The sequence below is a fragment of the Somniosus microcephalus genome, chromosome 32 (assembly GCF_052327205.1).
Source record: "Somniosus microcephalus isolate GS21.2 chromosome 32, FLI_Smic_1.0, whole genome shotgun sequence".
In the NCBI taxonomy this organism is placed as follows: Eukaryota; Metazoa; Chordata; class Chondrichthyes; order Squaliformes; family Somniosidae; genus Somniosus; species Somniosus microcephalus.
In genome coordinates, this window is record NC_141018.1 from 41,224,975 (window position 1) to 41,249,080 (window position 24,106).

At 42.2% G+C, this 24,106-nt stretch overlaps 1 protein-coding gene across 7 annotated transcripts in view; it reads left to right on the plus strand.

Annotated features, from left to right (window-relative positions):
• lrrc49 (leucine rich repeat containing 49) overlaps positions 1 to 23,856 on the plus strand; it is a 423,652-nt gene extending 399,796 nt beyond the window's left edge. For 3 of the 7 annotated variants that reach the window (XM_085972505.1, XM_085972503.1, XM_085972500.1), the window contains 2 exons: positions 15,110 to 15,263; positions 21,566 to 23,856. In XM_085972505.1, the coding sequence (XP_085828631.1) occupies positions 15,110 to 15,263; positions 21,566 to 21,760 (349 nt within the window). In that variant the 3' untranslated portion in view covers positions 21,761 to 23,856. Of the gene's footprint in view, positions 1 to 15,109; positions 15,264 to 19,929; positions 20,020 to 21,565 lie in introns of those variants that run through there. The other 4 variants (XR_015074388.1, XM_085972501.1, XM_085972504.1 and 1 more) reach the window with 4 other exon arrangements.
• The last annotated feature ends 250 nt before the right edge of the window (positions 23,857 to 24,106 follow it).

Here is a 24,106-nt window from a genome sequence, read left to right on the forward strand (position 1 = left end):
ACCACCCAGACCATTCTCAAAATTCTCATAATGAACATGGATTTCACATAAGTAGAATGCATGGGGAGAGGTTGCTCTCTGAGGTGGTAAAGGTGAGGCTGTGCTGGGCCAGTCATGCAGCCAGCAATTGTCCTGATGCCAAAAAGCAGTGACCTAGAAACTTATAATGACAAAAAATTAAATGCTATTTAAAGATGAGGAGGGGGTGAAATAGATTTAAAAAGAACAGCGAAAATGGTGGAGCAATATAAGAACATAAAAAAGTGAGCAATGGCAGGAGAGTTGTTAATACGTCAGCTAATATCATGGAAGAGAAAGTTAAAACCTACTTAAGCCTGTTTGTGTTACTGTTCAAGGTATCCAAACAAGGTAGAGGTCAGTTATAGGTGGAAACCATCAGGAGGCTGATCATATGGGCGGGTCTGTCCAATTGTTGCTTCCTGCCAGTAAAGGTTTGCTACTGAATCACGATTAAGCTGGGTAGATCACCATGTTCCAGTTGGGATGTCATCAGCATCGCTGTAACTGTCCCATCCTCGGAGGGTGTGGGGGTGTTTGAGATAGGAATCTGCTTGTTGAGGTGGAACAGTGTTTGCATTTGTTAAATTTTGTATCCAGAAAATAAGGAAGAAATAGGCAAAGAATAATGTACAGGATTAAGGTGTAATTACCAAAAACAAGTGCAAACTAAAATAGATAGAGGGAGTTAGAGGCATTCAAACCTGCGCTCGGAGAGATCTGGGCTCACACATCTAGCATTCAGAGGCCTAATGATCGCATCACATCACAGGCGAACTGCGGATTCAGAAAGTAATTAATATTTCACAAAGAAAGCTTGGCACTCTTTGCACCTGGTCTGAGTCGTTGCAAATGACGTTCAATACAGACAAATGCAAAGTGCTAAAGATGCAAATACATTTTTTATCCGTCCACAGGTGAACTTGCCAGGGGAGAAATTGAGAGACCTACAGCTGTTCATTAGCTTGTTGCATGCCTTGTCCAAACAGGGTGAGGTGTCAATAAATAAAGCAAATAGGTTACTGTGCTGCAGTGCCAGAACAGTTGAGTTCAAATCTCCAGAGGTCATTCTAAAGCTGTGTTGTGCTCTGGTCTGGCTGTACTTGGAGTGTTGTGTACAGTTCCAGTTGCCAGGACATAAAGAATCTATACAGGCCCCGGAAAAAGTGCAAAGAATAACGAGGAGGCTTACTCCTAGTGTCTAAGGAATGAGCTATGAAAAACGACTTGATAAGCTGGGCCTGTGCAGTCTCAGGGTTGCTGGATGGAAAAGCACAGCTTCATAGTTTGAGAGAGCACCAGGAAGTATTTCTTTAGATAGAAGGTGATCAACAGCTCGAACAAGTTGCCAGGAAGAGCAGTTGAGACCAAGACAGCTGGCTTATTTAAGAAACAGCTAAATACTGTAATGGGAAGATGGTGAGGTAGGTGTTCTGGAGGATGAGATTAAATGTCCTGGCTTTTTCCTGTTTCAGCAATGGACATGCACCCAAAATTTGGGAAGAATCTTAACCACTGTTGCAAGTCCCAGCTTTGCTACTGGCTTTGCTACTGTCAAAAACTGACCACTGATCCAAGCACCCTGTAATCACCGCCAAGTTCATTTTGTGGCCCTAACTGCTGTGGCAGCTCGCTCACTCCCTCCCATGGCCTGTGGCAGCATGCTCCCTACCCCTTCATGAGGTAGCTCAATTGGGGCTAGAAGAAAGAGCAGTAAAAGAAATAAAAGACAGAAAGTTAGAGTTAGGGCAGTACGTAGGAAGTTGCAGACAAAAGAAAGGAATAACAAAAGACTGGGAGAAAAGAACTAAAGAAGGAGGGACTAGAGAGGGCAGGCAGAAGAGGGGAACAGAAAGAAAAAAATCCCACTCTTGCTTCATTGGCTTCTGGATTAAAGTGTTTTGTTCCACTGACTCTGTCTATTCTACTGGTTTACTTGGCTCACCTTCATGCTTGGCAGTTTCCTGTGTTCCTCCACTCTTTCAGAGTAGGCCTTGCTCCTGATTCCTACTTCTACAATAAGTCGCTGGACCAAATTACTGGACTTTCTCCTAGCAGACTGCAAACACAGATATACTGGCCATATATCTCATTGCTGTTTGCGCGACCTTGCTATGTACAAATTGGGTGCTGTATTTGCCTACAAAATAACAGTGACAACACTTCACATGTAATTTGTTGGCTGTAAAGTGCTTTGGAACATCCCGAGGACATGAAAGGCACTATATAAATGCAAGTCTTTGTTTCTTTCTCTAATATTGGACTGATCCTTACTCTCCTATCCCACCATGCCCAGAACTTGGTTTGTTTTAATCTAATTGCTTTGCATGTCCTCTCCCATATACACTTTGGCTCCTGCTTCAGACCCAAGTGTCCTGTCTCCCCATTCTCCTTTTTCCATGCATTCTGGATTCTGCACTCCTTTATTCCCCATTGGACCATGCTCCCTTTCTCGTACCATTTTTAGAGTACCATGCATCCCTCAATTGCTGCTCCCATTTGTCAATACGCTCCAGCCTATTGACAATGACTCCATCTCCCTCCCTGGCCTCTCACTCAAGCTCAACAAAACCTTATGCAACCTTGGTATCCTGTTTGACCCTGAGCTGAGCTTCAAAGCTTGTATAAACTCACCAATAACCTGCTCACTGGCACTCAGTTCGGGTTCTACCAGAACCAGTTGGCTGCAGACCTCATCACAGCCTTGATCCAGACATGGACGCAAGAGCAGAATACCACAGGAGAGGTGAAAGTAGCTGCCCTTGACATTAAGACAGCATTTGCCTGAGTATGGCACCAAGGAGCCTCAGCAAAACTAAGGTCAATGGAGGACCAAAGGGAACTCCCTTTAGTGGCTGGAGACATAGCTAACACAAAGGAAGATAGTTGTGATTGTCAGAGGCTAATCATTGCATCCTCTGGACATCACTGCAGCACATATGAGGACATGGATAATATCCAGGTTTGGGGTGAGAGGTAACATTCACGCCGCATAAGTGACAGGCATGGACCATCTCGAACAAAAAAAGTCCAGCCATCTCCCCCATGCCTTCTTCAATGGTACCACCATTGCCAAGTCCCCTACCAACAACATCTTGAGGGTCGCCATTGACCTGAAGCTGAACTGTACCAACATCAAGGCTATAAGAGCAGGTCACAGGCTGGGTGCTCTGCAACAAGTGGCTCACAGGCTCACATTCTGATCCCTCAAAGCCTCTGCACATTCTACAAGGCTCAAGTCAGGAATGTGATGGAATAATCATCACTTGCTTGCTGTTCTTGAAGCTACTAGGTTCCAGTTGCTGGCTAATTACACTGGCTACACAGAGGATGTTTAGCATTCGGCAGGACTCAAAATAAGCACGAACTCAGTGAATCGTCTGTTGCATTTGTATCTGTGCTCGTGCACCAGTTCTCCAATTTAAAGAGGGAACTAGAGCATTTGTGTGTAACCAGTATTGCTTGGGGAACATTACTGAAGATATCGCAGGAATCACGATTTGTTCTTGGAGATTCTAAACAATAATGCAATGTTGGAGATTCGCTTCCGTTTGATCCATAAGGCATCTGTTGAAGGGAACAGACTATCAGCTGAAAATGTTCCAACTACAGGTTTTAGCCAATCACCTTAGGGCTGCAAAATAAATTCATTCAAAATGAGTCCAGAGCAACTGTAATCTACCAGTTGATCATGTGAGTCAGTGTGATTCAACTTATCATTCTTGCAAATATTTAAAGATACCAGCTTGAAGTATTACTGTATTCTCACAATCTATTAGTTGCACACTAAGAGGCTGAAAGTAGACTTTCATTGTTAGGAAAATTCTTTGGCACAGCAGCTTTATATGCTCACTCTAAATACAAAATATAGTTTATACTTTGAATGTCAATACTTCCTTTCCACAGTTTATACTTTACACAAAAAAAAATTGAGAGTCGGGTATTTGGCGGATGCTAAGAGAAACTTTTCTCGTGCTATAAATCCTGCTGCACTGTCTCGTTAATTAAGGAAAGAAGCTTGGGGAACGTTACTGAACATACCTCAGAAAAGAAGCTTGATTCAATCCAGATGGTCATACAATGGTTCAATTGTACTTATACTTTTCTGCTTGTTGATGTTTGTTGCTCAATCTGTTTACCAGTTCAGTGAAAAGCTACAGCTAAAACATCAATTCTTAGTTCACAGAAAATTTCCCTTCCTATCATGATTTGTCAATTTGTCAAAAGGAAAAAGTTTTAAAATGTGATTTTAATTCAACGGTGGCAATGTGCCACAGATGAAACCGTCAGAACCAAGATGGAGCCAGAGAGAGTGATCAGGACCTAGAAATAAGGTCATAGCACGTGACAAGAATATGCCAGAAAATTTAATGTAAAGACACCCAAGAGTGCAGCTGAAGGCTCTGGGGTGAAATTGCATCCAGTATAACGGTTGGCTGTAAGTGTCTTACAGATGTGATCCTCAATTGGTTTGAGACCTGAATATGCACAAATAACAGACATGAATGCAAATACAAAACTGAAACCAACTGGGGACTTCCTGAATACATCTGCAATTTGTCCCCAGACAAGCTGTTGTTTTGGTCAATATTTTACAAGGAACTTTTTAATCTGTTTTGGGAGAAATAAATGAATACGAAGGAGAAATCAGCAGCAAAAACAAAGGGCACAGCCACTAATAAGGAATCTAATGTCTGGTGTACAAGATTTTGGAAAATCTACATCTGTTGCTTTGAATTGTATGTGACTTTCAGAAAATACAGGAAGATAAACTACCTCTTACACATTGTTAATATTTAAATAAATAACACAAGGAAAGCTCATAAAAAATATGATTCCTGAGATCAAATATGACATCTAATGGTTCTGCAAGGTTCGGCTCCTAACCTGGAGCTCCACTAGTCAGAAGCACAGATTGCAAATAGGTCACTTAATACCATAGGGCGCAATCTGCAACCCGTGCCCCTGTCTAGCAAGACTGCACACCAGAAGCAGAACATTGCACAATTTATCCTCTAAGTTCAAGGAGCTTAGTCTCCTAGTCTCTTAGACAGCTATGTCTCTTGTAATGTTCTCACTCAGTTCTCACTCAAAGCAGACGTTGTGGAATGTCCAACTCGCCACATCTGGGCGTTTCAGCATTTCCACATCATTGTGCATCATTTGTGTGCAGAGGAATGAGACAGTGGTTTGGATATCTTCTAGATTCATAGGATGTGTATTCAGTTTAATGTCTCATCCAAAGGATGGCATCTCCAACAGTGCAGCACTCGCTCAATACTACACTGAAGTCTCGAGAGTGGGGCTTGAACCCACCATCACAACCTTCTGATTGAGGTGAGAGAGCTACCAGAGTCACGGCAGATACCTATATGCAACATTCTATCTGCAGTATATTGGCCCGGATTTTGCAATCTGTGGCGAACGAACGGCACTAGCCGTTCAACACACTTACACTTGCCCACAGACTTTCTGTGGGCTTTTGCACTGCGACTTGCGGTAATTAGAGAGCCATTTCGGCATGGCACCGTCAACAGGGGCTCTGGGGCCTATGTGAACAAGGCAATCAAAGGTGTGTCTCCTTAACCAATCAGATTGAAGAGTCCTTACTGAGATAAGCAGAGTCTAAATGAGGAAGTGTAAGTTAGAATAGTGAATTCAATGTCAAATCATGTACAGACAGCGAAATAATGAGAGGGAAAGATGGAATTGAGAGAGAGATAAAAGAGAGACAGAAAGAAAAAATTAAAAAAATAATTTTTTAAATCTCCAACAATAATTAAAATCTGAAGGAATGAGACTCCACACTTTTAGAAGTAAATTTTAAGACTTATCTCGCCGTTATAAATTCACTAACCTGTGAATTGTCAAGGCTGAACACTTTCTGGCACATTTAGTGGGTCTCTAGTGGATAAGTACCACAGCTTCATGCCCTTCCATATATTAGAATGTCGAGTCTCTTGGCAAGATACAGGTATAGCGAAGCTCCTGGAGGAGCGGAGCATCTCAGACGGCAACTTCCTGATTTCCACGTTTAACTGCACATGTGCGGACACCAAAAGTTGTTGTCCAGTTTACTCCATAATAACAGTGATCGCTGATAGCCTCACCATTATTTCTATCATAAAATCTAGGCTGTTCTGTATATATTCTACATTCTATCTGTACTATATCTAATGCATCTCAATTATTCACAGAAGAAATTACTGATGGGGAATTTACCCAGGGAGAATTGCAAACACAAACCCATGTCATGTAATACCATTGAGCACTAGTTGGCAGTCCTTCCCTGCTAAAGGCACAATTCCCATGTTTTAGGCCACTGGTTTTGAAATCCTGACATTACTACCCTGAAGATTTTGTGCTTTAATCTGTTCCCTAGCCCCTGAAACTTGCAAGACCTCAAACATGCTATTTTGCGTGTTGTTGGTTCCCATGTGAATCAGAACTTCTGGCTGTTCACCATCCCTTTTCAAAAGTTTCTCAGTGTTCACCATTATGTCCTATCCCCTTACACATGGGAGATAGCATACCATATGAGACTCCTGGTCATGACTACAGAAAAGATTATCTACACCTCTAATTATAGAGTCACCTACAACTACTGCCTTCCTATTCCCTTGTTCACTTTCCCTCTACTTCCCACAGTGCCATGGCATTGCACCTCGCTACTCTTCCTTCAGCCATTGTCTACTTTATAGGTATCGAAATGCATTTACCTGTAAAACAATTCTAGACTCTCAGGGATCTCCTGCATTTTCAGCTTTTGTTTTGTTCTGTCTGTCGTAGGGCTCGCACTAACTTATCCTCTCTTGCTTTGCTATCCAATTCTGATATTCTCTCAATCAGTGGGGTGACCATCATCTGAAACATGTGTTACAGAAAACTCTTCCCATACCATTTTTTGCATTGTATGGACAATTGTTCCTTGGGCTCAGTCATATTCAGCTTGAGAATCACAGCCTTCTGACACTTCATGTAAATATGTTCCCCTGATACCTCATGGGTCCAGGATGGCCCGCATCTTGCTTGTTGCACACATCACGAGCTGTCCCTATAGCCCTGCTATATCTGTCTACTGGTCCTTTCTAAATGTGACTGGACCATCTCTTATCTGACCTGTCCAGACAGCGGAGCTTGACCTCCCTTCAGCACCAAATTCCCTTAAGAATCAAAACTGTCTTACTCACTCAACTTCTGTCTCACTTCATCTCTGCTGTGTCTTGAACTTGGAATATAGTACATACAGCATTTACATATAAAATAGTACATACAGCAAATAAGTGGAACATAATGCATATGGTATATAGAATATAGTACCTGGAGCATATACATAGAATGCAATACATGCAGCACATAGATAGAAAGTAGTATATACATAAAATGTACATGCAGCCCATAGAATATAGGATGTATACATAGAATTTAGTACATAAAGCCCATAGGGTGGGACTAACAGGGTAGGATAAAGAAAAAAAGGGAAGCTTATGACAGATACCAAAGACTCAATACTGCAGAAAGCCGAGAGGAGTATAGAAAGTGCAGGGGTGAAATTAAAAAGGAAATTAGGAAAGCAAAGAGAGGGCATGAAAAAATATTGGCAAGGAAAATCAAGGAAAACCCAAAGATGTTTTATAAATACATTAAGAACAAGAGGATAACTAAAGTAAGAATAGGGCCTATTAGGGACCATAAAGGTAACCTGTGTGAGGAAGCGGAAGACATGGGTATGGTTCTTAATGAATACTTTGCATCTGTTTTCACAGAGAGGTACGATGCAGAAATTGCAATAAGGGAGGAGTGTGAAATATTAGATGAAATAAACATAGTGAAAAAGGAAGTATTAAGGGATTTAGCATCTTTGAAAGTGGATAAATCCCCAGGCCTGGATGAAATGTATCCCAGACTGTTAAGAGAAGTAAGAGAGGAAATAGCAGAGGTTTTGACCATCATTTTCCAATCCTCTCTGGCTACAGGTGTGGTGCTGGAGGACTGCTAACGTTGTACCATTGTTTAAAAAGGGAGAAAGGGATAGACCGAGTAATTACAGGCCAATCAGCCTAACCTCGGTGGCGGGAAAATTATTGGGAAAAATTCTGAGGGACAGGATAAATCTTCATTTAGAAAGGCATGGAATAATCAGGGACAGTCAGCATGGATTTGTTAAGGGAAGGTCGTGTCTGACTAACTTGATTGAATTTTTTGAGGAAGTAACAAGGGAGGTCGATGAGGTTAGCGCGTTTGATATATTTTATATGGATTTTAGCAAGGCTTTTGATAAGGTCCCGCATGGCAGACTGGCCACGAAAGTAAAAGCCCATGGGATCCAAGGCAAAGTGGCAAGTTGGATCCAAAATTGGCTCAGAGGCAGGAAACAAAAGATAATGGTTGAAGGGTGTTTTTGTGACTGGAAGGCTGTTTCCAGTGGGGTCCCGCAGGGCTCAGTACTGGGTCCTTTGCTTTTTGTGGTATATATCAATGATTTGGACTTAAATGTAGGAAGTATGATTAAGAAGTTTGCAGATGATACTAAAATTGGCCGTGTGGTTGATAATGAAGAAGAAAGCTGCAGACTGCAGGAAGATCTCAATGGACTGGTCAGGTGGGCAGAACAGTGGCAACTGGAATTCAATCTGGAGAAGTGTGAGGTAATGCAATTGGGGACGGCTAACAAGGTAGGACATTGAGAAGTGCAGAAGATTAGAGGGACCTTGGAGTGCATGTCCACAGATCCCTGAAGTAGCAGGATAGATAGATAAGGTGGTTAAGAAGGCATATGGGATACATGCCTTTATTAGCCGAGGCATAGAATATAAGAACAGGGAGATTATGCTTGAACTGTATAAAAAAACGAATTAGGCAGCAGCTGGAATACTGCGTGCAGTTCTGGTCACCACATTACAGGAAAGATGTGATTGCACTAGAGTGGGTGCAGAGGAGATTTACGAGGATGTTGCCAGGGCTGGGGAATTTTAGCTATGAGGAAAGATTGGATAGGCTGGGGTTTGTTTTCTTTGGAATAGAGGAGGCTGAGGAGAGACCCAACTGAAGCGTATAAAATTATGAGGGGCCTAGATAGAGTGGATAGGAAGGACCAATTTCCTTAGCAGAAGGGTCAATAAGCAGAGGGCATAGATTTAAAGTAATTGGTCGGAGGTTTAGAGGGGATTTGAGGAGAAATGTTTTCACCCAGAGGGTGGTGGGGGTCTGGAACTCACTGCCTGAAAGGGTGGTAGAGGCAGAGACCTTCATCACATTTAAAAAGTACTTGGATATGCACTTGAAGTGCCGTAACCTACAAGGCTATGGACAAAGTGCTGGAAAGTGGGATTAGGGTGGATAGCTCTTTGTTGGCTGGCCGAATGACCTCCTTCTGTGCTGTAAATTTCTATGATTTTTATGAATATAGAATACAGATGAATGAAGTATATACAGAATGTAGAGGTGATCTCATTGAAATGTATAAAATTCTTAGAGGGCTTGACAGTGTAGATGCTGAGAGGTTGTTTCCCCTGGCTGGAGAGTCTAGAACTAGGGGAGCATTGTCTCAGGATAAGGGGTCGGCCTTTTAAGACTGAGATGAGGAGGAATTTCTTCATTCAGAGAACATAAGAACATAAGAAATAGGAGCTGGAGTAGGCCATTTGGGCCCTTTGAGCCTGCACCGCCATTCAACAAGATCATGGCTGATCTTCTACCTCAACTCCACCTTCCCACACTATCCCCATATCCCTTAATTCCCTTCGTTCCCAAAAATTTATCGACCTCTGTCTTGAATATATTCAACGACTAAGCATTCACAGCTCTCTGGGGTAGAGAATTCCAAAGATTCACAATCCTTTAAGTGAAGAAATTTCTCCTCATCTCAGTCCTAAATGACCTACCCCTTATTCTGAGACTGTGACCCCGTGTTCTAGATTCCCCAGCCAGGGGAAACATTTTCCCAGCATTAACCCTGTGAAGTTCCTTAAGAATTTTATATGTTCCAATTAGATCACCTCTCATTCTTCTAAACTCTAGGGAATATAGGCCTAGTCTACTCAATCTCTCCTCATAGGGCAATCCCCCCATCCCAGGAACCAGTCTAGTGAACCTTTGTTGCACTCCTTCTAAGGCAAGTATGTTTTTCCTTAGGTAAGGAGACCAGAACTGTACACAGTACTCCAGGTGTGGCCTCACCAATGCCCTGTATAATTGTAGTAAGACTTCTTTACTCTTATACTCTAATCCCTTTGTAACAAAAGCTAATATACCATTTGCTTTCTTAATTGCTTGTTGTACCTGCATGTTAATTTTCTGTGATTCATGTACAAGGACACCCAGGTCCCTCTGAACATTTCCCAGTCTTTCACCATTTAAAAAATATTCAGCTTTTTTGTTTTTCCTACCAAAGTGGATAACTTCACACTTTCCCCACATTGTATTCCATTTGCCATGTTCTTGCCCATTCAGTCAACCTATCTATATCTCTCTGCAGCCTCTTTGTATCCTCCTCACCACTTACTTTCCCACCTAACCTGGATATGTTACACTCAGTCCCTTCATCCAAGTCATTAATATAGATTGTAAATAGCTGAGGCCCAAGCACTGATCCTTGCAGTACCCCGCTAGTTACAGCCTGCCAACCCGAAAAAGTCCCGTTTATTCCTACTCTCTGTTTTCTGTCCATTAACCAATCCTCAATCCATGCTAATGTATTACCCCCAATCCCATGAGTCCTAATTTTGTGTAATAACCCCTTGTGTGGTACCTTATTGAATGCTTTTTGAAAATCCAAATACACTTCATCCACTGGTTCCCCCTTATCCATCCAACTAGTTACATCTTCAAAAATCTCTAATAAATTTGTCAAACACAATTTCCCTTTCATAAAACCATGTTGACTTTGCCTAATCATATTACGATTTTCTAAGTGCCCTGTTACCACGTCCCTAATAATAGATTCTAGCATTTTCCCGACAACTGATGTCAGGCTAACTGGCCTATAGCTTCCCGTTTTTTCTGTTCCTCCTTTCTTAAATAGCAGGGTTATGTTTGCTACCTTCCAATCCTTGGGGACTGTTCTGGAATCTAGGGAATTCTGGAAGATTAATACCAATGCATCCACTAGTGAATGCTAGAGAGTTGTGAATCTTTGGAATTCTCTACCCCAAAGGGCTGTGGATGCAGAGTCGTTGAGCATATTCAAGGCTGAGATAGATTTTTGGACTCTAGGGGAATCAAGGGATATGGGGATAGTGCAGGAAAGTGGAGTTGAGGTTGAAGATCAGCCATGATATTATTGAATGGTGGAGCAGGCTCAAAGGGCCGAATGGCCTATTCCTGCTCCTAATTCTAATGTTTAATATAAATGGAATAGAATATATACAGCCTATAGATAGAATATAGTAGATTGTCATAGCTTTACAGTCTCTGCTTATTGCAGTAATCTTTCAGTCTGGTCTGTTTGAAAATGAAACATTCTATTGTAAAAATCTTGCTCTCATTAACCAATATTGACTACAGTTTACTGGGTGTAGCCCTTAAAGTGATTAAGTATAAGTTTGGAAGTTGATGGATGTACCAGATTCCACAAGAATGCCTGTCTCTTGTGAATCACTAGAACTTTACAGTGATGAAGTTTGTAACAGAATATTTACAGGATCAAACTGATTACTGTACAGATTTATCTGTGAAGTGTGTTTGGCTATTATAGCGGTCCTGAAACTTGACCTTTATAAGTTGTCAGAATAATGTGCTTTACCCGTCTCCTGTAAAAGAAACGTCAGTTACTAGCGTATATGGCAGTGACGCTGGTTTCACGGTGGTAACTGGTTAAAAAAAATATTCACAGTACTGCTGGCAGAGTTTGAACTGAGACCCAGCTCTCATTAGAAACACTGAGCTCATCAGAAAGTTCATGCAGTTTATAAAAATAGAACCTCAAACTATCCCGGGCCGAAGAAATCCTGTACTCCTGTGAGTGGACGAAAGCTTTCGTTCTAGGGTGTCAACATTCTGAATGCTACATTTAACTTCCCCGCACACCCCCTTTATACTGGGTGAACTCTGAAGCACCATTAGACTATGTACTTCCTACAGTGACTACACTTGAAAAAGTACTTAATTGGCTGTAAAGCACTTTGGGACAACCTGAAGTCGTGAAAGGTGCTATAGAAATGCAAGTTTTTTTTTACTTCTATAATGTAGCCAACCCTTGAATGATATAGTGAGCAGAGTACCTATCTTTTTATTGCCAGAGAAGAGATTTATGTTGAAGTTGCTGTAAAAATTACAAATATATGGTCCTAATCATGGAATAGTGTGCCATGCCATGATGGACATGACTGTGCCACAACTCGTGTGATAGCAGCTTGATCTTGCTGGGTTAGGTGGAGAAGGGCTCCACTATAGGAAATGTTATCAGTGGATGAAGTCACATAGTTTACACTTATAAATGTAAACATTTTGGATGAGATGCTGTAAATTGAATCTTGTGTGTAACTCATCTCATCAGACTATATACTCAGCCCTGACCACTGGGCTTTATGAGCAGGAAATGGCTTCAACCAGATTTAGAATGTGCTGAGAGCCCAGCTCATAACACTGATCACAAGGGACTAATCTGTTTTAATGGCGCAACATTCACCCTTCACAATTCCAACTGGGATAATCCAGATCATAGTGTTTAGAAAGTAAAGGTACAATGACTGAAAGGAACCTTTTGACAGTGTTGGTTGATCTCCAAAATAAATCTTCTGACCCACAGATTTAAAGTTCCAGCTTCGGCATCCTTTGTATATGAGCTGCCCCACATTTGATTGTCACCAAGACTGTTTTCTTGTAGTTCAAACTGAGGGGGTGACGCATGTAAGGCAGTAGGTGGAGATGGGGTAGGAGTGGATTTGGGGTTGAGGGATTGGGAATGGGATCAAGTAGACCATGGGTAGAGGTGGATCAGAGCTGGGAAAATGCTAAGTATGTGGTGAGATAGGGTAATGCAAAGGCAGGATCATGGCGTGAGTTCTTAACAACAGCAACTTGCATTTTTATAGTGCCTTTAACATAGGGACACACCCAAGATGCTACACAGAAGCGAAATCAGAAAAAATTGACGCTGAGTCAAAGGAGATTAGATGGGGTGACTAAAAGCTTGTTCAACGAAGTGGGTTTCAAGCAGGGTCTTAAAGGAGAGGTTTTGGGAGGAAATTCCAGTGCTTAGGGCCTAGACTGCTGAAGCCACAGCCGCCAATGGTGGGGTGAAGGATGCGTAAGATCTAAGTGTTGGAGGAATGCAGAGTTCTCGGGGGGTGGTGGGGTGGTTGCAGGGCCTGAGAAGGTTGCAGAGACAGGGAGGGACGAGACCATAGAGGGATTTGAACGCAAAGATCAGAATTTTAAATTGGGGGATCAAGAGCCAGTGCAAGTCAGTGAGCACAGGGGTGATGGGTGAAAAGAAATTGGTGTGAGTTAGGATAAAGTGAGTATAGATTTGGTGTGAGTTAGGATAAAGTGAGTATAGATTTGGTGTGAGAGGATAAAGTGAGTATAGATTTGGTGTGAGTTAGGATAAAGTGAGTATAGATTTGGTGTGAGTTAGGATAAAGTGAGTATAGATTTGGTGTGAGAGGATAAAGTGAGTATAGATTTGGTGTGAGTTAGGATAAAGTGAGTATAGATTTGGTGTGAGTTAGGATAAAGTGAGTATAGATTTGGTGTGAGTTAGGATAAAGTGAGTATAGATTTGAATGAGCTCAAGTTAATGGAAAATAGGAGACCGGCTAGGAGGGTATTAGAATAGTTGAGTCTGGAGGTGACAAAAGCACGGATGAAGGTTTCAGCAGCAGATGGGCTGAGGCAGGGGTAGAAACGGGCAATGTTATGGAGGTGGAAGTAGGCAGTCTTTGTAATGGAAAGAATATGGGGTTGGAAGCTCAGCTCGGTCAAGTAGGATGCTGATGCTGAGGCTGTGAACAGTCTGGTTCAGTCTGAGACAGTGGCCGTGAAGGAGAATGGAATCAGTGGCGAGGAAATGGAGTTTGTTGGGGGGATGGGAGGGGGGGGGGGGGGGGGTGAAGACAATGGCTTCCCGATGTTTAACTGCAGAAAACTGTACCTCATCCAGGATTGGATGCCGGACAAGCAGTTTGACAACACGGAGACAGTGGAGGGGTTGAGATGTGATGGAGAGGTAGAGCTGGGTGTCATCAGCATACATGTGGAACCTGACATCATGTCTTTGGATGATGTTGCCGAGGAGCAGCATGTAGATGAGGAATAGGAGGGGGACAAGGGTAGATCCTTGGGGAACTCCAGAGGTAATAGTGCAGGGGCGGGAAGAGAATCTATTGCAGCAGATTCTCTGGCTAGGATTGGATAAGTAAGAATGGAACCAAGTGAGCCAGTCCCACTTTGCTGGACAACGGCGGAAAGTTGTTGTAGGAGGATGGTGTGGTTGACCATGTCAAAGGCTGCAGAGAGGTGGCAGAGGCAGCTGAATTGATGGTCTCAATCTTAGTGACTTGATATAAAAACAGAAAATGCTGGAAATACTCAGCAGATCAGGCAGAATCTGTGGAGAAAGAAACAGAGTTAATGTTTCAGGTCATTTCTCGCGCCACAGATGCTGCCTGACCTTCTCGCGCCACAGATGCTGCCTGACCTGCTGAATATTTCCAGCATTTTGTTTTTATTTCAGATTTCCAGCATCCGCAGTATTTTGCTTTTGTATTAGTGACTTGATGTTTGCTTTGCTGAGGTTGAAAACTTCCAGTAGTTTATCAGCTGTGTTGCATTCCTTGCATAGTTGCTCCATCGCTCTAATGCTAACTGATGGTGTCGAGGTGCTGCTTTCACATCCTGTGTTTGAGTGCATGTTGGTGTTGTGAATTGCCATGAAATGAGATGAATTGTAACCAGCACAAACCAGGAAAGAGGCACCCCCCCATACACTAGAGGCTGCGTGCTCCATTCCAGGTACTTCACCTGTCAGAATGTTGTTCGTATTTTCCAGGCCCAGATGCTTTATTAGAAAGTGGTGAGATGTGGCTGTCTTTGATTAAAAGACCGAGGAGAAAAAGACCATAAATTGTAACTTTTTTTGTCTTCCAAGGAAGAAGCAGCTGCATTTCATACTGGAGGGGAAAGGAAAGAAATCGGGGGTCGCCCTGGAGGAGACTAAGGACAGTATAAAGCTTGGAGGTGAGACCGTGGGCCGAGCCATCCTGAATTACTCCAATAAGGACATCACTACTGAACAATTGAAGGTAAGCACATCTCAGTTAGAAATCATCGCGTTTTATGTGCCATTTTCTACAGCACTGCAGTGGTGTCACTGGGCTTATTTATTGTAAGGGCTTCAATACACTATAGAGCAAATCACAACAAAACCAATACACCGATTTTCGGTAATGCTCTCGATTTCATCCCCTCAAGTTGCTGCTACCCCCAGTACCAGATCTGTAACTACCAATACTGCACCCCAGAGTTAAACAGCTCTAAATGCTTTCTACAGATGCAACCCAAGTTTGAAAGGGTGTGCTCACAGTTGAAGTGGGCACAGTAATAAAATTCCATAATTAGTCTTCAGTGAAATCCTAGAAAGAGTGCTGAAATGCACATTTTATTTCCAAGTTGCAATGATTGTTAGAGAGGTGGGAGTAGAGTGAATGTTTGCACTAATTACTGTGAAGGAGTTGTTTTTCTGACTGCTGGGCCTGATTATACCTCACAGTCATTGCTAACTAACGTCAGAGTCTGTTCTGTATTAAATTTGTACCCAGTAAGAAATGCAATAGATCACAGCCAGTAATGTTAATCCACCATACAGTATCCTGACAGAAGGGAATTTAAAATAAGAATTAGCATATCATTGTAAAAATTGCACATGTGGTGAAAATTTAAGGACGTCACACCAGTGTACGAGTTTCACATCCTGGTTAATAGTTCACTAAAAAACTGCACGAAGGTGCAAGAGGTACAGCAGGTTCACAGGGAATGTGGGAATTCTGTATCTGTCACGTTCACTAGCACTTTTAAGAAAAGTTAGTGTTTTCATTCATTAAAATCTAAAGAAAGAAAACCTGAGATTTGGGTTGCTATCGTGACTGATGTCTGTTTATATGTGAACCAATAGTTTGATGCTGATCATTAAAAGTCCATCCTGTGCAACATGCACTATACAGTGGGAAGTTCCATTCCTGCCTGTTCTCTGGTGAGCTGCGATGGGACAATCTTGGTCCAATTGCTGGGATAATGTATGAAATAGACAATGTCATGTGTCGCAAAACCCTTTCCTCTGAAGCTGTGTAATAAAAATCTAATGACTGTTAAATGATTATTGAAGTCTGGTAATAGTTTAGCATTCATTGCTTTCTCATTACACAGCTCGTATTATTTTTCTTCTGACCCAAAACTTAATGAATCGCTACCAACCTGGTAACAGTGACTTGGGTTCAAATTCAGTCCAGACTGATGAGATTAAAGTCTGCTCTGCTGTAGCACAAAATGGTTCGACACAAAATGAATTTGGGCAGTCTCAGCCTGAAAGGATCGTTACTAGTCCTAGCCCCTTTCAGGCTACCCAGATCAGGCGTATTCCCCAGACGTTCACCTTCAACTAAAGTTAGAGGTAGCCGAATCCTAAAGACGCTTAATTGGGTCTAAAGAGTCAGACTATCTCTCCCTAAAGGAAAGGAACGACCTGGAGATGTTACCGTCCTCCAGATAGCACTTTTAATAAGTTTAACTAGACTGTAACCTTCCGGATATTATGAGGGTCCAGAAAACTCCTCCAGAATTCTGCAACTCCTCACCAAAGAGTGTACAGAGATTGAGTTCGCAATTTTGATACAGAAGTACTATGTGAGATAATTCTAAAAAAATATAGATTTATTAAAAAACTGACATATAACTTACAGCTGGTGATTCAATTGCAACATTAACAGTTCCAAATACAAATAGCTTACAATTCTTATCAGAGATCCTTATTCTCAAATCTTAACTTTGTTACATTTTTACATTTCTTAGTCTTATTCCAGGATGTGCGGGTTAGGTTGATTTGGCTATGATAAATTGACCCTTAGTGTTAGGGGATTAAATACGTGGGGTTACGGGGATAGGGTGGGATATGTGTCGGTGCAGGCTCGATGGGCCGAAATGGCCTCTATCTGCACTGTGGGGATTCTGTGATATCCACCAAAATCAAATACCTTTGATACCCGAGACTCAAAGAGTTAAAAACTTAGAGCCTGCCTCTGAAGCGTGAGAATCGCTTTGCCCCTTCAAGTGAATCCTATCTTCCCATTTGAAAATTCTATATTTATACCCTTTCTACAGTAGTATATCCGTTGAAGTTTTCTGCTGATGTAAGCTAATTATCTCTAGTCATTTTTCTGTTGACTCCTTCTATTCTTACAGTCAGTTCAGCTGTTAGCTTGCAGAATTATGTCTGCTGTGTAGGTGTCTCAGGCTTATCATACAAACAATGTGACAGCAGTGGTTCTACTTGATGTCATTTTTATCAAAGTCTCCTGTTTGTATATATTAATTATACATATTACATATTAATAATCTAGACAAAGGAACTAGATGTAATATCTCCAAATTTGCAGATGACACAAAGCTGGGTGGACGTGTGTGCTGTGAGGAGGATGCCAAAAAACTAGAGGATGATGTGGACAGGTTGGGTGATTGGGCAGAAGCATGGCAGATGCAATATAACGTGGATAAATGTGAGATTATCCACTTTGGTGTCAAAAACAGGAAGGCAGATTATTATCTGAATGGCAATAGATTGGGAGAAGGGGAAGTGCAATGAGACCTGGGTGTCCTTGTGCACTAGTCGCTGAAGGTAAGCATGCAGGTGCAGCAGGCGGTTAAGAAGGCAAATGGTATGTTGGCCTTCATAGCAAGAGGGTTTGAGTACAGGAACAAGGATGTCTTGCTCCAGTTGTACAGGGCCTTGGTGAGACCACATCTTGAGTATTGTGTGCAGATTTGGTCGCCTTATCTGAGGAAGGATATGCTTGCCATGGAATGAGTTCAGCGAAGATTCACCAGGCTGATACCTGGGATGGCAGGAATGACGTATGAGGAGAGCTTGGGTCAATTGGGCTTGTACTCGCTGTAGTTTAGAAGAATGAGAGGGGATCTCATTGAAACTTATAAAATTCTGGCAGGACTGGACAGACTAGATGCAGGGAGGATGTTCCCGATGGTCGGGGAATCCAGAACCAGGGGTCACAGTCTAAGGATAAGGGGTAGGCCTTTTAGGACAGAAATGAGGAGGAATTACTTCACCCAGAGAGTGGTGAACCTGTGGAATTCTCTACCACAGAGGGCAGTAGAGGCCAATTCATTAAATATATTCAAGAAGGAGTTGGATACATTTCTTAAGGCTAAAGGGATCAAGGGGTATGGGGAGAAAGCAGGTACCGGGTATTGAATTTGGATGATCAGCCATGATTGCGTTGAATGGCGGAGCAGGCTCGAGTGGCCTACTCCTGTTCCTATCTTCTATGTTTCTATGTTTCTTTTGCATTTAGAACACCTCAACTGGTTGCACCATAGACTTCGTGTCTCCTAGGTGTTCCAAGTTCAACACAAAAACAATGTGATGGCTGTTGCCTCCTGTGTTTCATTTGATGTTATTTTTACGAAGGCATTCTGTGTAATTCTTTTTACAACGTGTAAATTAAAAACACCTCAACTAGAGTGATCTATGCAATTCTTATTTACCCCAGTTGGTTGTACCACAGATTCGTGTCTCCATGTTTCATTTGATGTCATTTTTACAAAGGCACTTGTTTCTTTAATGTTCTGTGTTTCTTTCCGAAGTGTTGGTTTATAACACTTAAACTGGGTATAGCTATTGTGTTCTTTCCAAGCTGCAGACTTCCTGGAACCTCTAACCTGCTGCTTCAATAGGGCTATTGTTTCAGTGTCAATAACCTATCTTATCTCAAAAGCTTGTATGCTGTTTACATCTTTTGATTTTTAAGGCTTCCAGACCCAGTATGTCATAAAGTCAAAATTCTGTTCATAGGCTGGTGTATTTTTCTGAATATGGCTATTCCTTCACAAGCCCAATTTAACAGCACAGAACTGCCCCTCTGTCAGCACATATTAGTATAGAACAGAGGCACAGGATAGCTGGTGTGAACAATGGAACAGTTGACTCTGAATGCAATAAGGAGTGCTGTTCTAGTTGTACATTTGGACAAAGTAGAAAGTGCTTTATACCTGACCTGGGAATAATTGACATTGGGGGCAAACAGTGTAAATGGATTCCACCTCCCAGAAATGACATCTATGTTTTAATTTAACATTTGACTTGCAATCCATTTCTTGCTCTTAGCCCTAAGCTACCTTTGTTAATACTTTTAATGCCAATGAACTAAAGGCAGGACTATTCACTTCTTGGGGTGATCAACGTAACTAATTAAATAATGGAAATGGCTTCAAATTTTTAAGGTTAAAATCTCAGATACACTAAACCATTGCAGTTCATGTCTTTTAATTGTGTTTCATCGCATTCCTGTGTCAACATAGTGTTATCATCTTGTAAGAAAATCAACAAATATAGTATATATTTTGTAGAATTGGACAGCTTAAATCATTTTAAAGTGAGATTGCTGTAGTTGTGTTTGATCACTGCTCTCTAAAGCCGCGAATTTAATAGCGCTGAGGGGGCGGGTCCGCTGTCAAAATAGTAAAGATTGACCGGGTAGGAAACCCGCTGTCAACTAGCCGCCACGCGAGTCTCCCAGGTGTCGGGTCTGTCAGCGGAGAACTGACCCGACACCAAGCGGCGGGGGATACAATTCAGCTACTTAAGTAGCTTGTTAAGAGCAAATTTAAGAGTATTTTGAGGCTTACTTCTAATTTTACCTTCTCCCCCACGGGTTACCCGCTGTTCGGGGAACACGCCAGCTCAACCTGGTGTACATTTAAGTCTACTCTGATGTTTGTGAAAAGCTGACAGCTGCAGAAGTGGTGTAAAGGATGCCATATTGCAGATGGTGAGTTTCAGAGCGCAGAAAATGTTGGTTACTGCATTTTTAATACATAGAGATTTCTTTAGCTTACAAGTTTTTAGATCCAACTGTATGTCCAGTGCCACCTCATTGGGAGAACCTCTCTCACCATTGACAGATCGCTTCTGTCATCTCACCTGCAGCTGCCATCTATTCCAGCAACATCGAAGCCAATCAGACCATGGTCGTCCGAATCCTTCCACGATCAGCCCCAACACCAACATCACCAATGCTGCACTGGACACAGGGTATCAGCCCCTGACAAAATTGCTGGCCGGGAGGCCAGCGATGGCATCACCATGGCCAGATTTTCTTCACTTAACGCTGTAAACCCTGGCTGCCACATGATGCGCCAGGTTAACACCATCCCACGCCAGCACCGTGAAGCATCCCTTTAATGTCCAAGCCATTCCATGCACACTCATCACTATAGCGGGGGGGGGAAGTTATGACTGAACAATCACTGGAACTCAGTAAGACACTTCTCAAGGTGTGCTCAGATCTGCCCAATAAGGGGCACTTATTTCACCGTATGACAACACATTACCAGAAACTTCACGTGGACATTGGCTAAACCTCTCAAGTGCCTACCCTTGTGTGTTAGTTGGTATGCTTGCAGTAGGATGAGGGTGAGTGTGAGGGGTGGCTAGTGAGATGGGGAAGTGATAAAGTAGATAGAGGGGGTTGGGTGGAGGTGCAAGGTAAGTTGGTGTCCTGGGGAGATCTCTTCCGCTCTTGGAAGGGAAGAGAACCTCCCTGCATGCTGTTACTCCCTCCATAAGCATATGGAGGGAGTCATTGGAGAGCCTGGGTGAAAGTGTTCACCTTTGTGCAGTTATTGTCAGTGTTTGCAGCACCTCAATGCTGTCAAACACTGACAGAACAACTGTCAAACTCCATGTGGACGTGGTCCCTTTAAGGAAACCGGCTGATGACGCGTCATCAGACCCGCTTCCTGTTAATTGGCTGGTAAGGTGGGCTTAACAAGGTCAAGCAAGGGAAAATCACGTCTCCAGTGCGGATGCAGCTGGGAGCGGGACCGGAACCCAGAAACCAGCTGTCCCCCCACCCCACCCCACCTCCTCCATTAAATTTGCGGCCTAAATCTGATTGGGCTCTGGTGGTGAAGAGCCACCAAGTCCATCTGGTTACTTCTCTGTCTAAAAGTGACTTACACGCGCTTCTACTGGCCAACAGTTGTTCATAGTCAATTCCAGTAACAAAAGAATTGTATGAATCCAGCATCACTGCATTGCTTCACAGAATGGGTGGATGCGACTTTGCATCTCCCCAATACTGAGTTCACTGTCTTGCCACGGAGAAACGCAAAGTACAGGCCAGCATTTCCCATGGGTAAGGGATCTTTGGGCTGCACCTGCATGCATCTCCCAGAACTGTATCTCAGGGTGACATTGAGGGGCAGAGCATGGGGCAAGGCATGGACAGACCAGACAAATATATAATATTTAGCTGTATAATAACAATTATTATTTGATAAACCTTTCCTTTTTTTCTCCTTTATTTAAAATCAGGAAACAAAGATGTTTTGCCAAGTATATGTTCAGGGACTGGTTAAAGATGCTGCTCTTATTGATGTTAAAAATGAATCCCTGCAGAAACTCTGGCCACAGATCTTCATTGAACTAGTGCGGGACTGTGTAATCCAGATGAGCAATAAAAACTCACACATGAAGCTGTGCCTGAAGAACATAATGGACCAGAAATGAAGAAAACAGTAGAACTCCACTTCAGCTTTCGTTCAGCATCGTCCATCCTCTGCCATTGGAGAGCTCACCGGACCTGATGCAGTAAAACCTGAAACACAGAATCTCCATTTACAAAGAGCATTGGCTAAAAAGGGTTGTTTCTTCAGGATTTGTACTTCATTGGCACGAGTATTGTCAGATTACAGATTTTAACAAACTGGGATTAAGGAACTAAAACAACATCAGCCATGATGGGAGTGCGCACATGTGAAAAGGAAGCCAAAGCCATTCTTAAACTAGTCTTCCGCCTTCAGCTGCTGGTACACTCAGAGCACTTCAGTGGAACACTGTCTCCATAGGTATTGAAGGACTGATGGATGGGAGTGAGCACCTCCAGTGTTACCTGCTGACTTTATCCCTTTGTGGGATTATCCCAAAAAATGTGTTGACTGAATGTTTGCTCCTAATATGTTATGGTGTGTTGGGACGTCAGAGTACTCGTAACCAGAGTTTACAAACTGTATTCAAATTCAATTGTTTTTATTCTTTATTAAGTGTAGACATGTGGATACACACTGCTCATTGGGGATCTCTGTTACATAGTGGTTTGTTACAAGGCCTCAGACCCCAGCAGTTTTAATGGTGAATTTTATTCTAACTAGGATGACCACTTTCCTGGTTTGGAACTAGATGGTCCATTTTCAGTTAAACCTTCTTGTTAACTGTGAGGCTTGAAAAATGGACAGAAAATTACTCGCTTTAGCTGCAGAATTTTTTTTTTCAAGTTTTGTAATGTGTGACTGAGCCTGTTTCAGGTTTATACATCTGTGAGTGGGCTTGTTTTACATGTGTGCAATTGGATCCATTCTTTGTATGTTCATTGGGGTTTTTTCCAAGTCCCCTGTGCTGTCTGGCTTTGGACTGGGCGCAAACTGGAAGCTCAGTTTGAGGGAGCATGATTTCTACACTAATTGCGCTTCATGTTCTTTGTATAGTTTTGTCTGGCACCAGTATTGTCTGTCAAATGGAAGGGGGATTTTGCAGTGTGATGTTTGCCAAATCCACTCCGTCTAACTGAATGAGTCTAGTTGCTGGACTGTTTGGTGTTTCTATGTGTTTTACCAGACTGCTGCAGGGAATCGAGCAAATAGTACACGTTGCTTCGATAATAGTGAATGTTTTAACACAGCCAATGTCACCTAGCACTGCAGGGGGAGCCATTCTGTCCCCAGAGCCTGTTTAGTTAGATCATGGCTGTCCTCAACTCCATTTACCTACCTTTGCTCCATATCCGTTGATACCCTTACCCAACAAAAATCTATTGCTCTCATTAAAAGCAAGGTTTCTTTTTGGTGCCTGCACTGCTGTCTGACACTGACTGTTAAAATTAAAATATTATCCAATGATGTGCTAATTAAAACAGTCAATTAATCACATAAAAATTTCAATGAAAAAGCTTAGTGAGCAGCTATTTATCGTGTCATCAAGCCACCCATCATGAATTTGATTCGGGGCAGTATACACATTTAGATCGGATCCCAGTGTGATGCTGTATGCACATTAGATCTGGCATGGCACTGCATGCACATTAGATCATGTTAGATGCTCATTGATGTTGCACATGTTAGTCTTCTGCAAAAGATGACAATTAATTTCAGTAAAAAAACTCAGTGTACTTTTTATTTTCAGTTTCTTAGTTAGAGAGTTAACACATTTTGGCTGTAATTGTGCTTTGCCAAATGGGAACTGGTGGTGCGTGTGATAGAGGTTTCTGTGCGCAATGAGGACTGCTGTGTGAGGTATGAAACCCACAATTAACCAGAATGCAATGGTATTTGTGGTTTATTATATTAAATTGTTTATCATTTCAGTAATTAATAGAATATCCAATTAAAGGTCAGTCAGTTGATACCAATAAAATATTGACCCCTGTATACTATTAATTCTAATTTTATATCAATACGTGCTAACGGAGAGGCTTGTTTAATTGATGTAATGCACTAACTATGATTTTCAGAATTACATATTTGCTGGTGCACTGTTTATTTCTTGAGATTTCTTTTTTTGCCAAGTGCTGGATCTAAAGTAAGAATATTATTAAAGTTTGCTTCAAATTGCTTAATTGTTTCATTGTTACGGTTACAATTTGGACGCTCTCCAGGCACAAAGACCCACTTCTATAAGCAAGCCAAATGTGACCTTATACGGAAACTAATCTGGAATGTAGCGTGCCTAGGGTGAACAATAAACCCCCTCTGACTTGATGGACAAGCACCTCAATGCTGTCAAAAATAAATGGTTCATGTCCCTTTAAGACAACCGGCAGATGAAGCGTCATCAACTGACATCATCTGACACCAGCTTTCC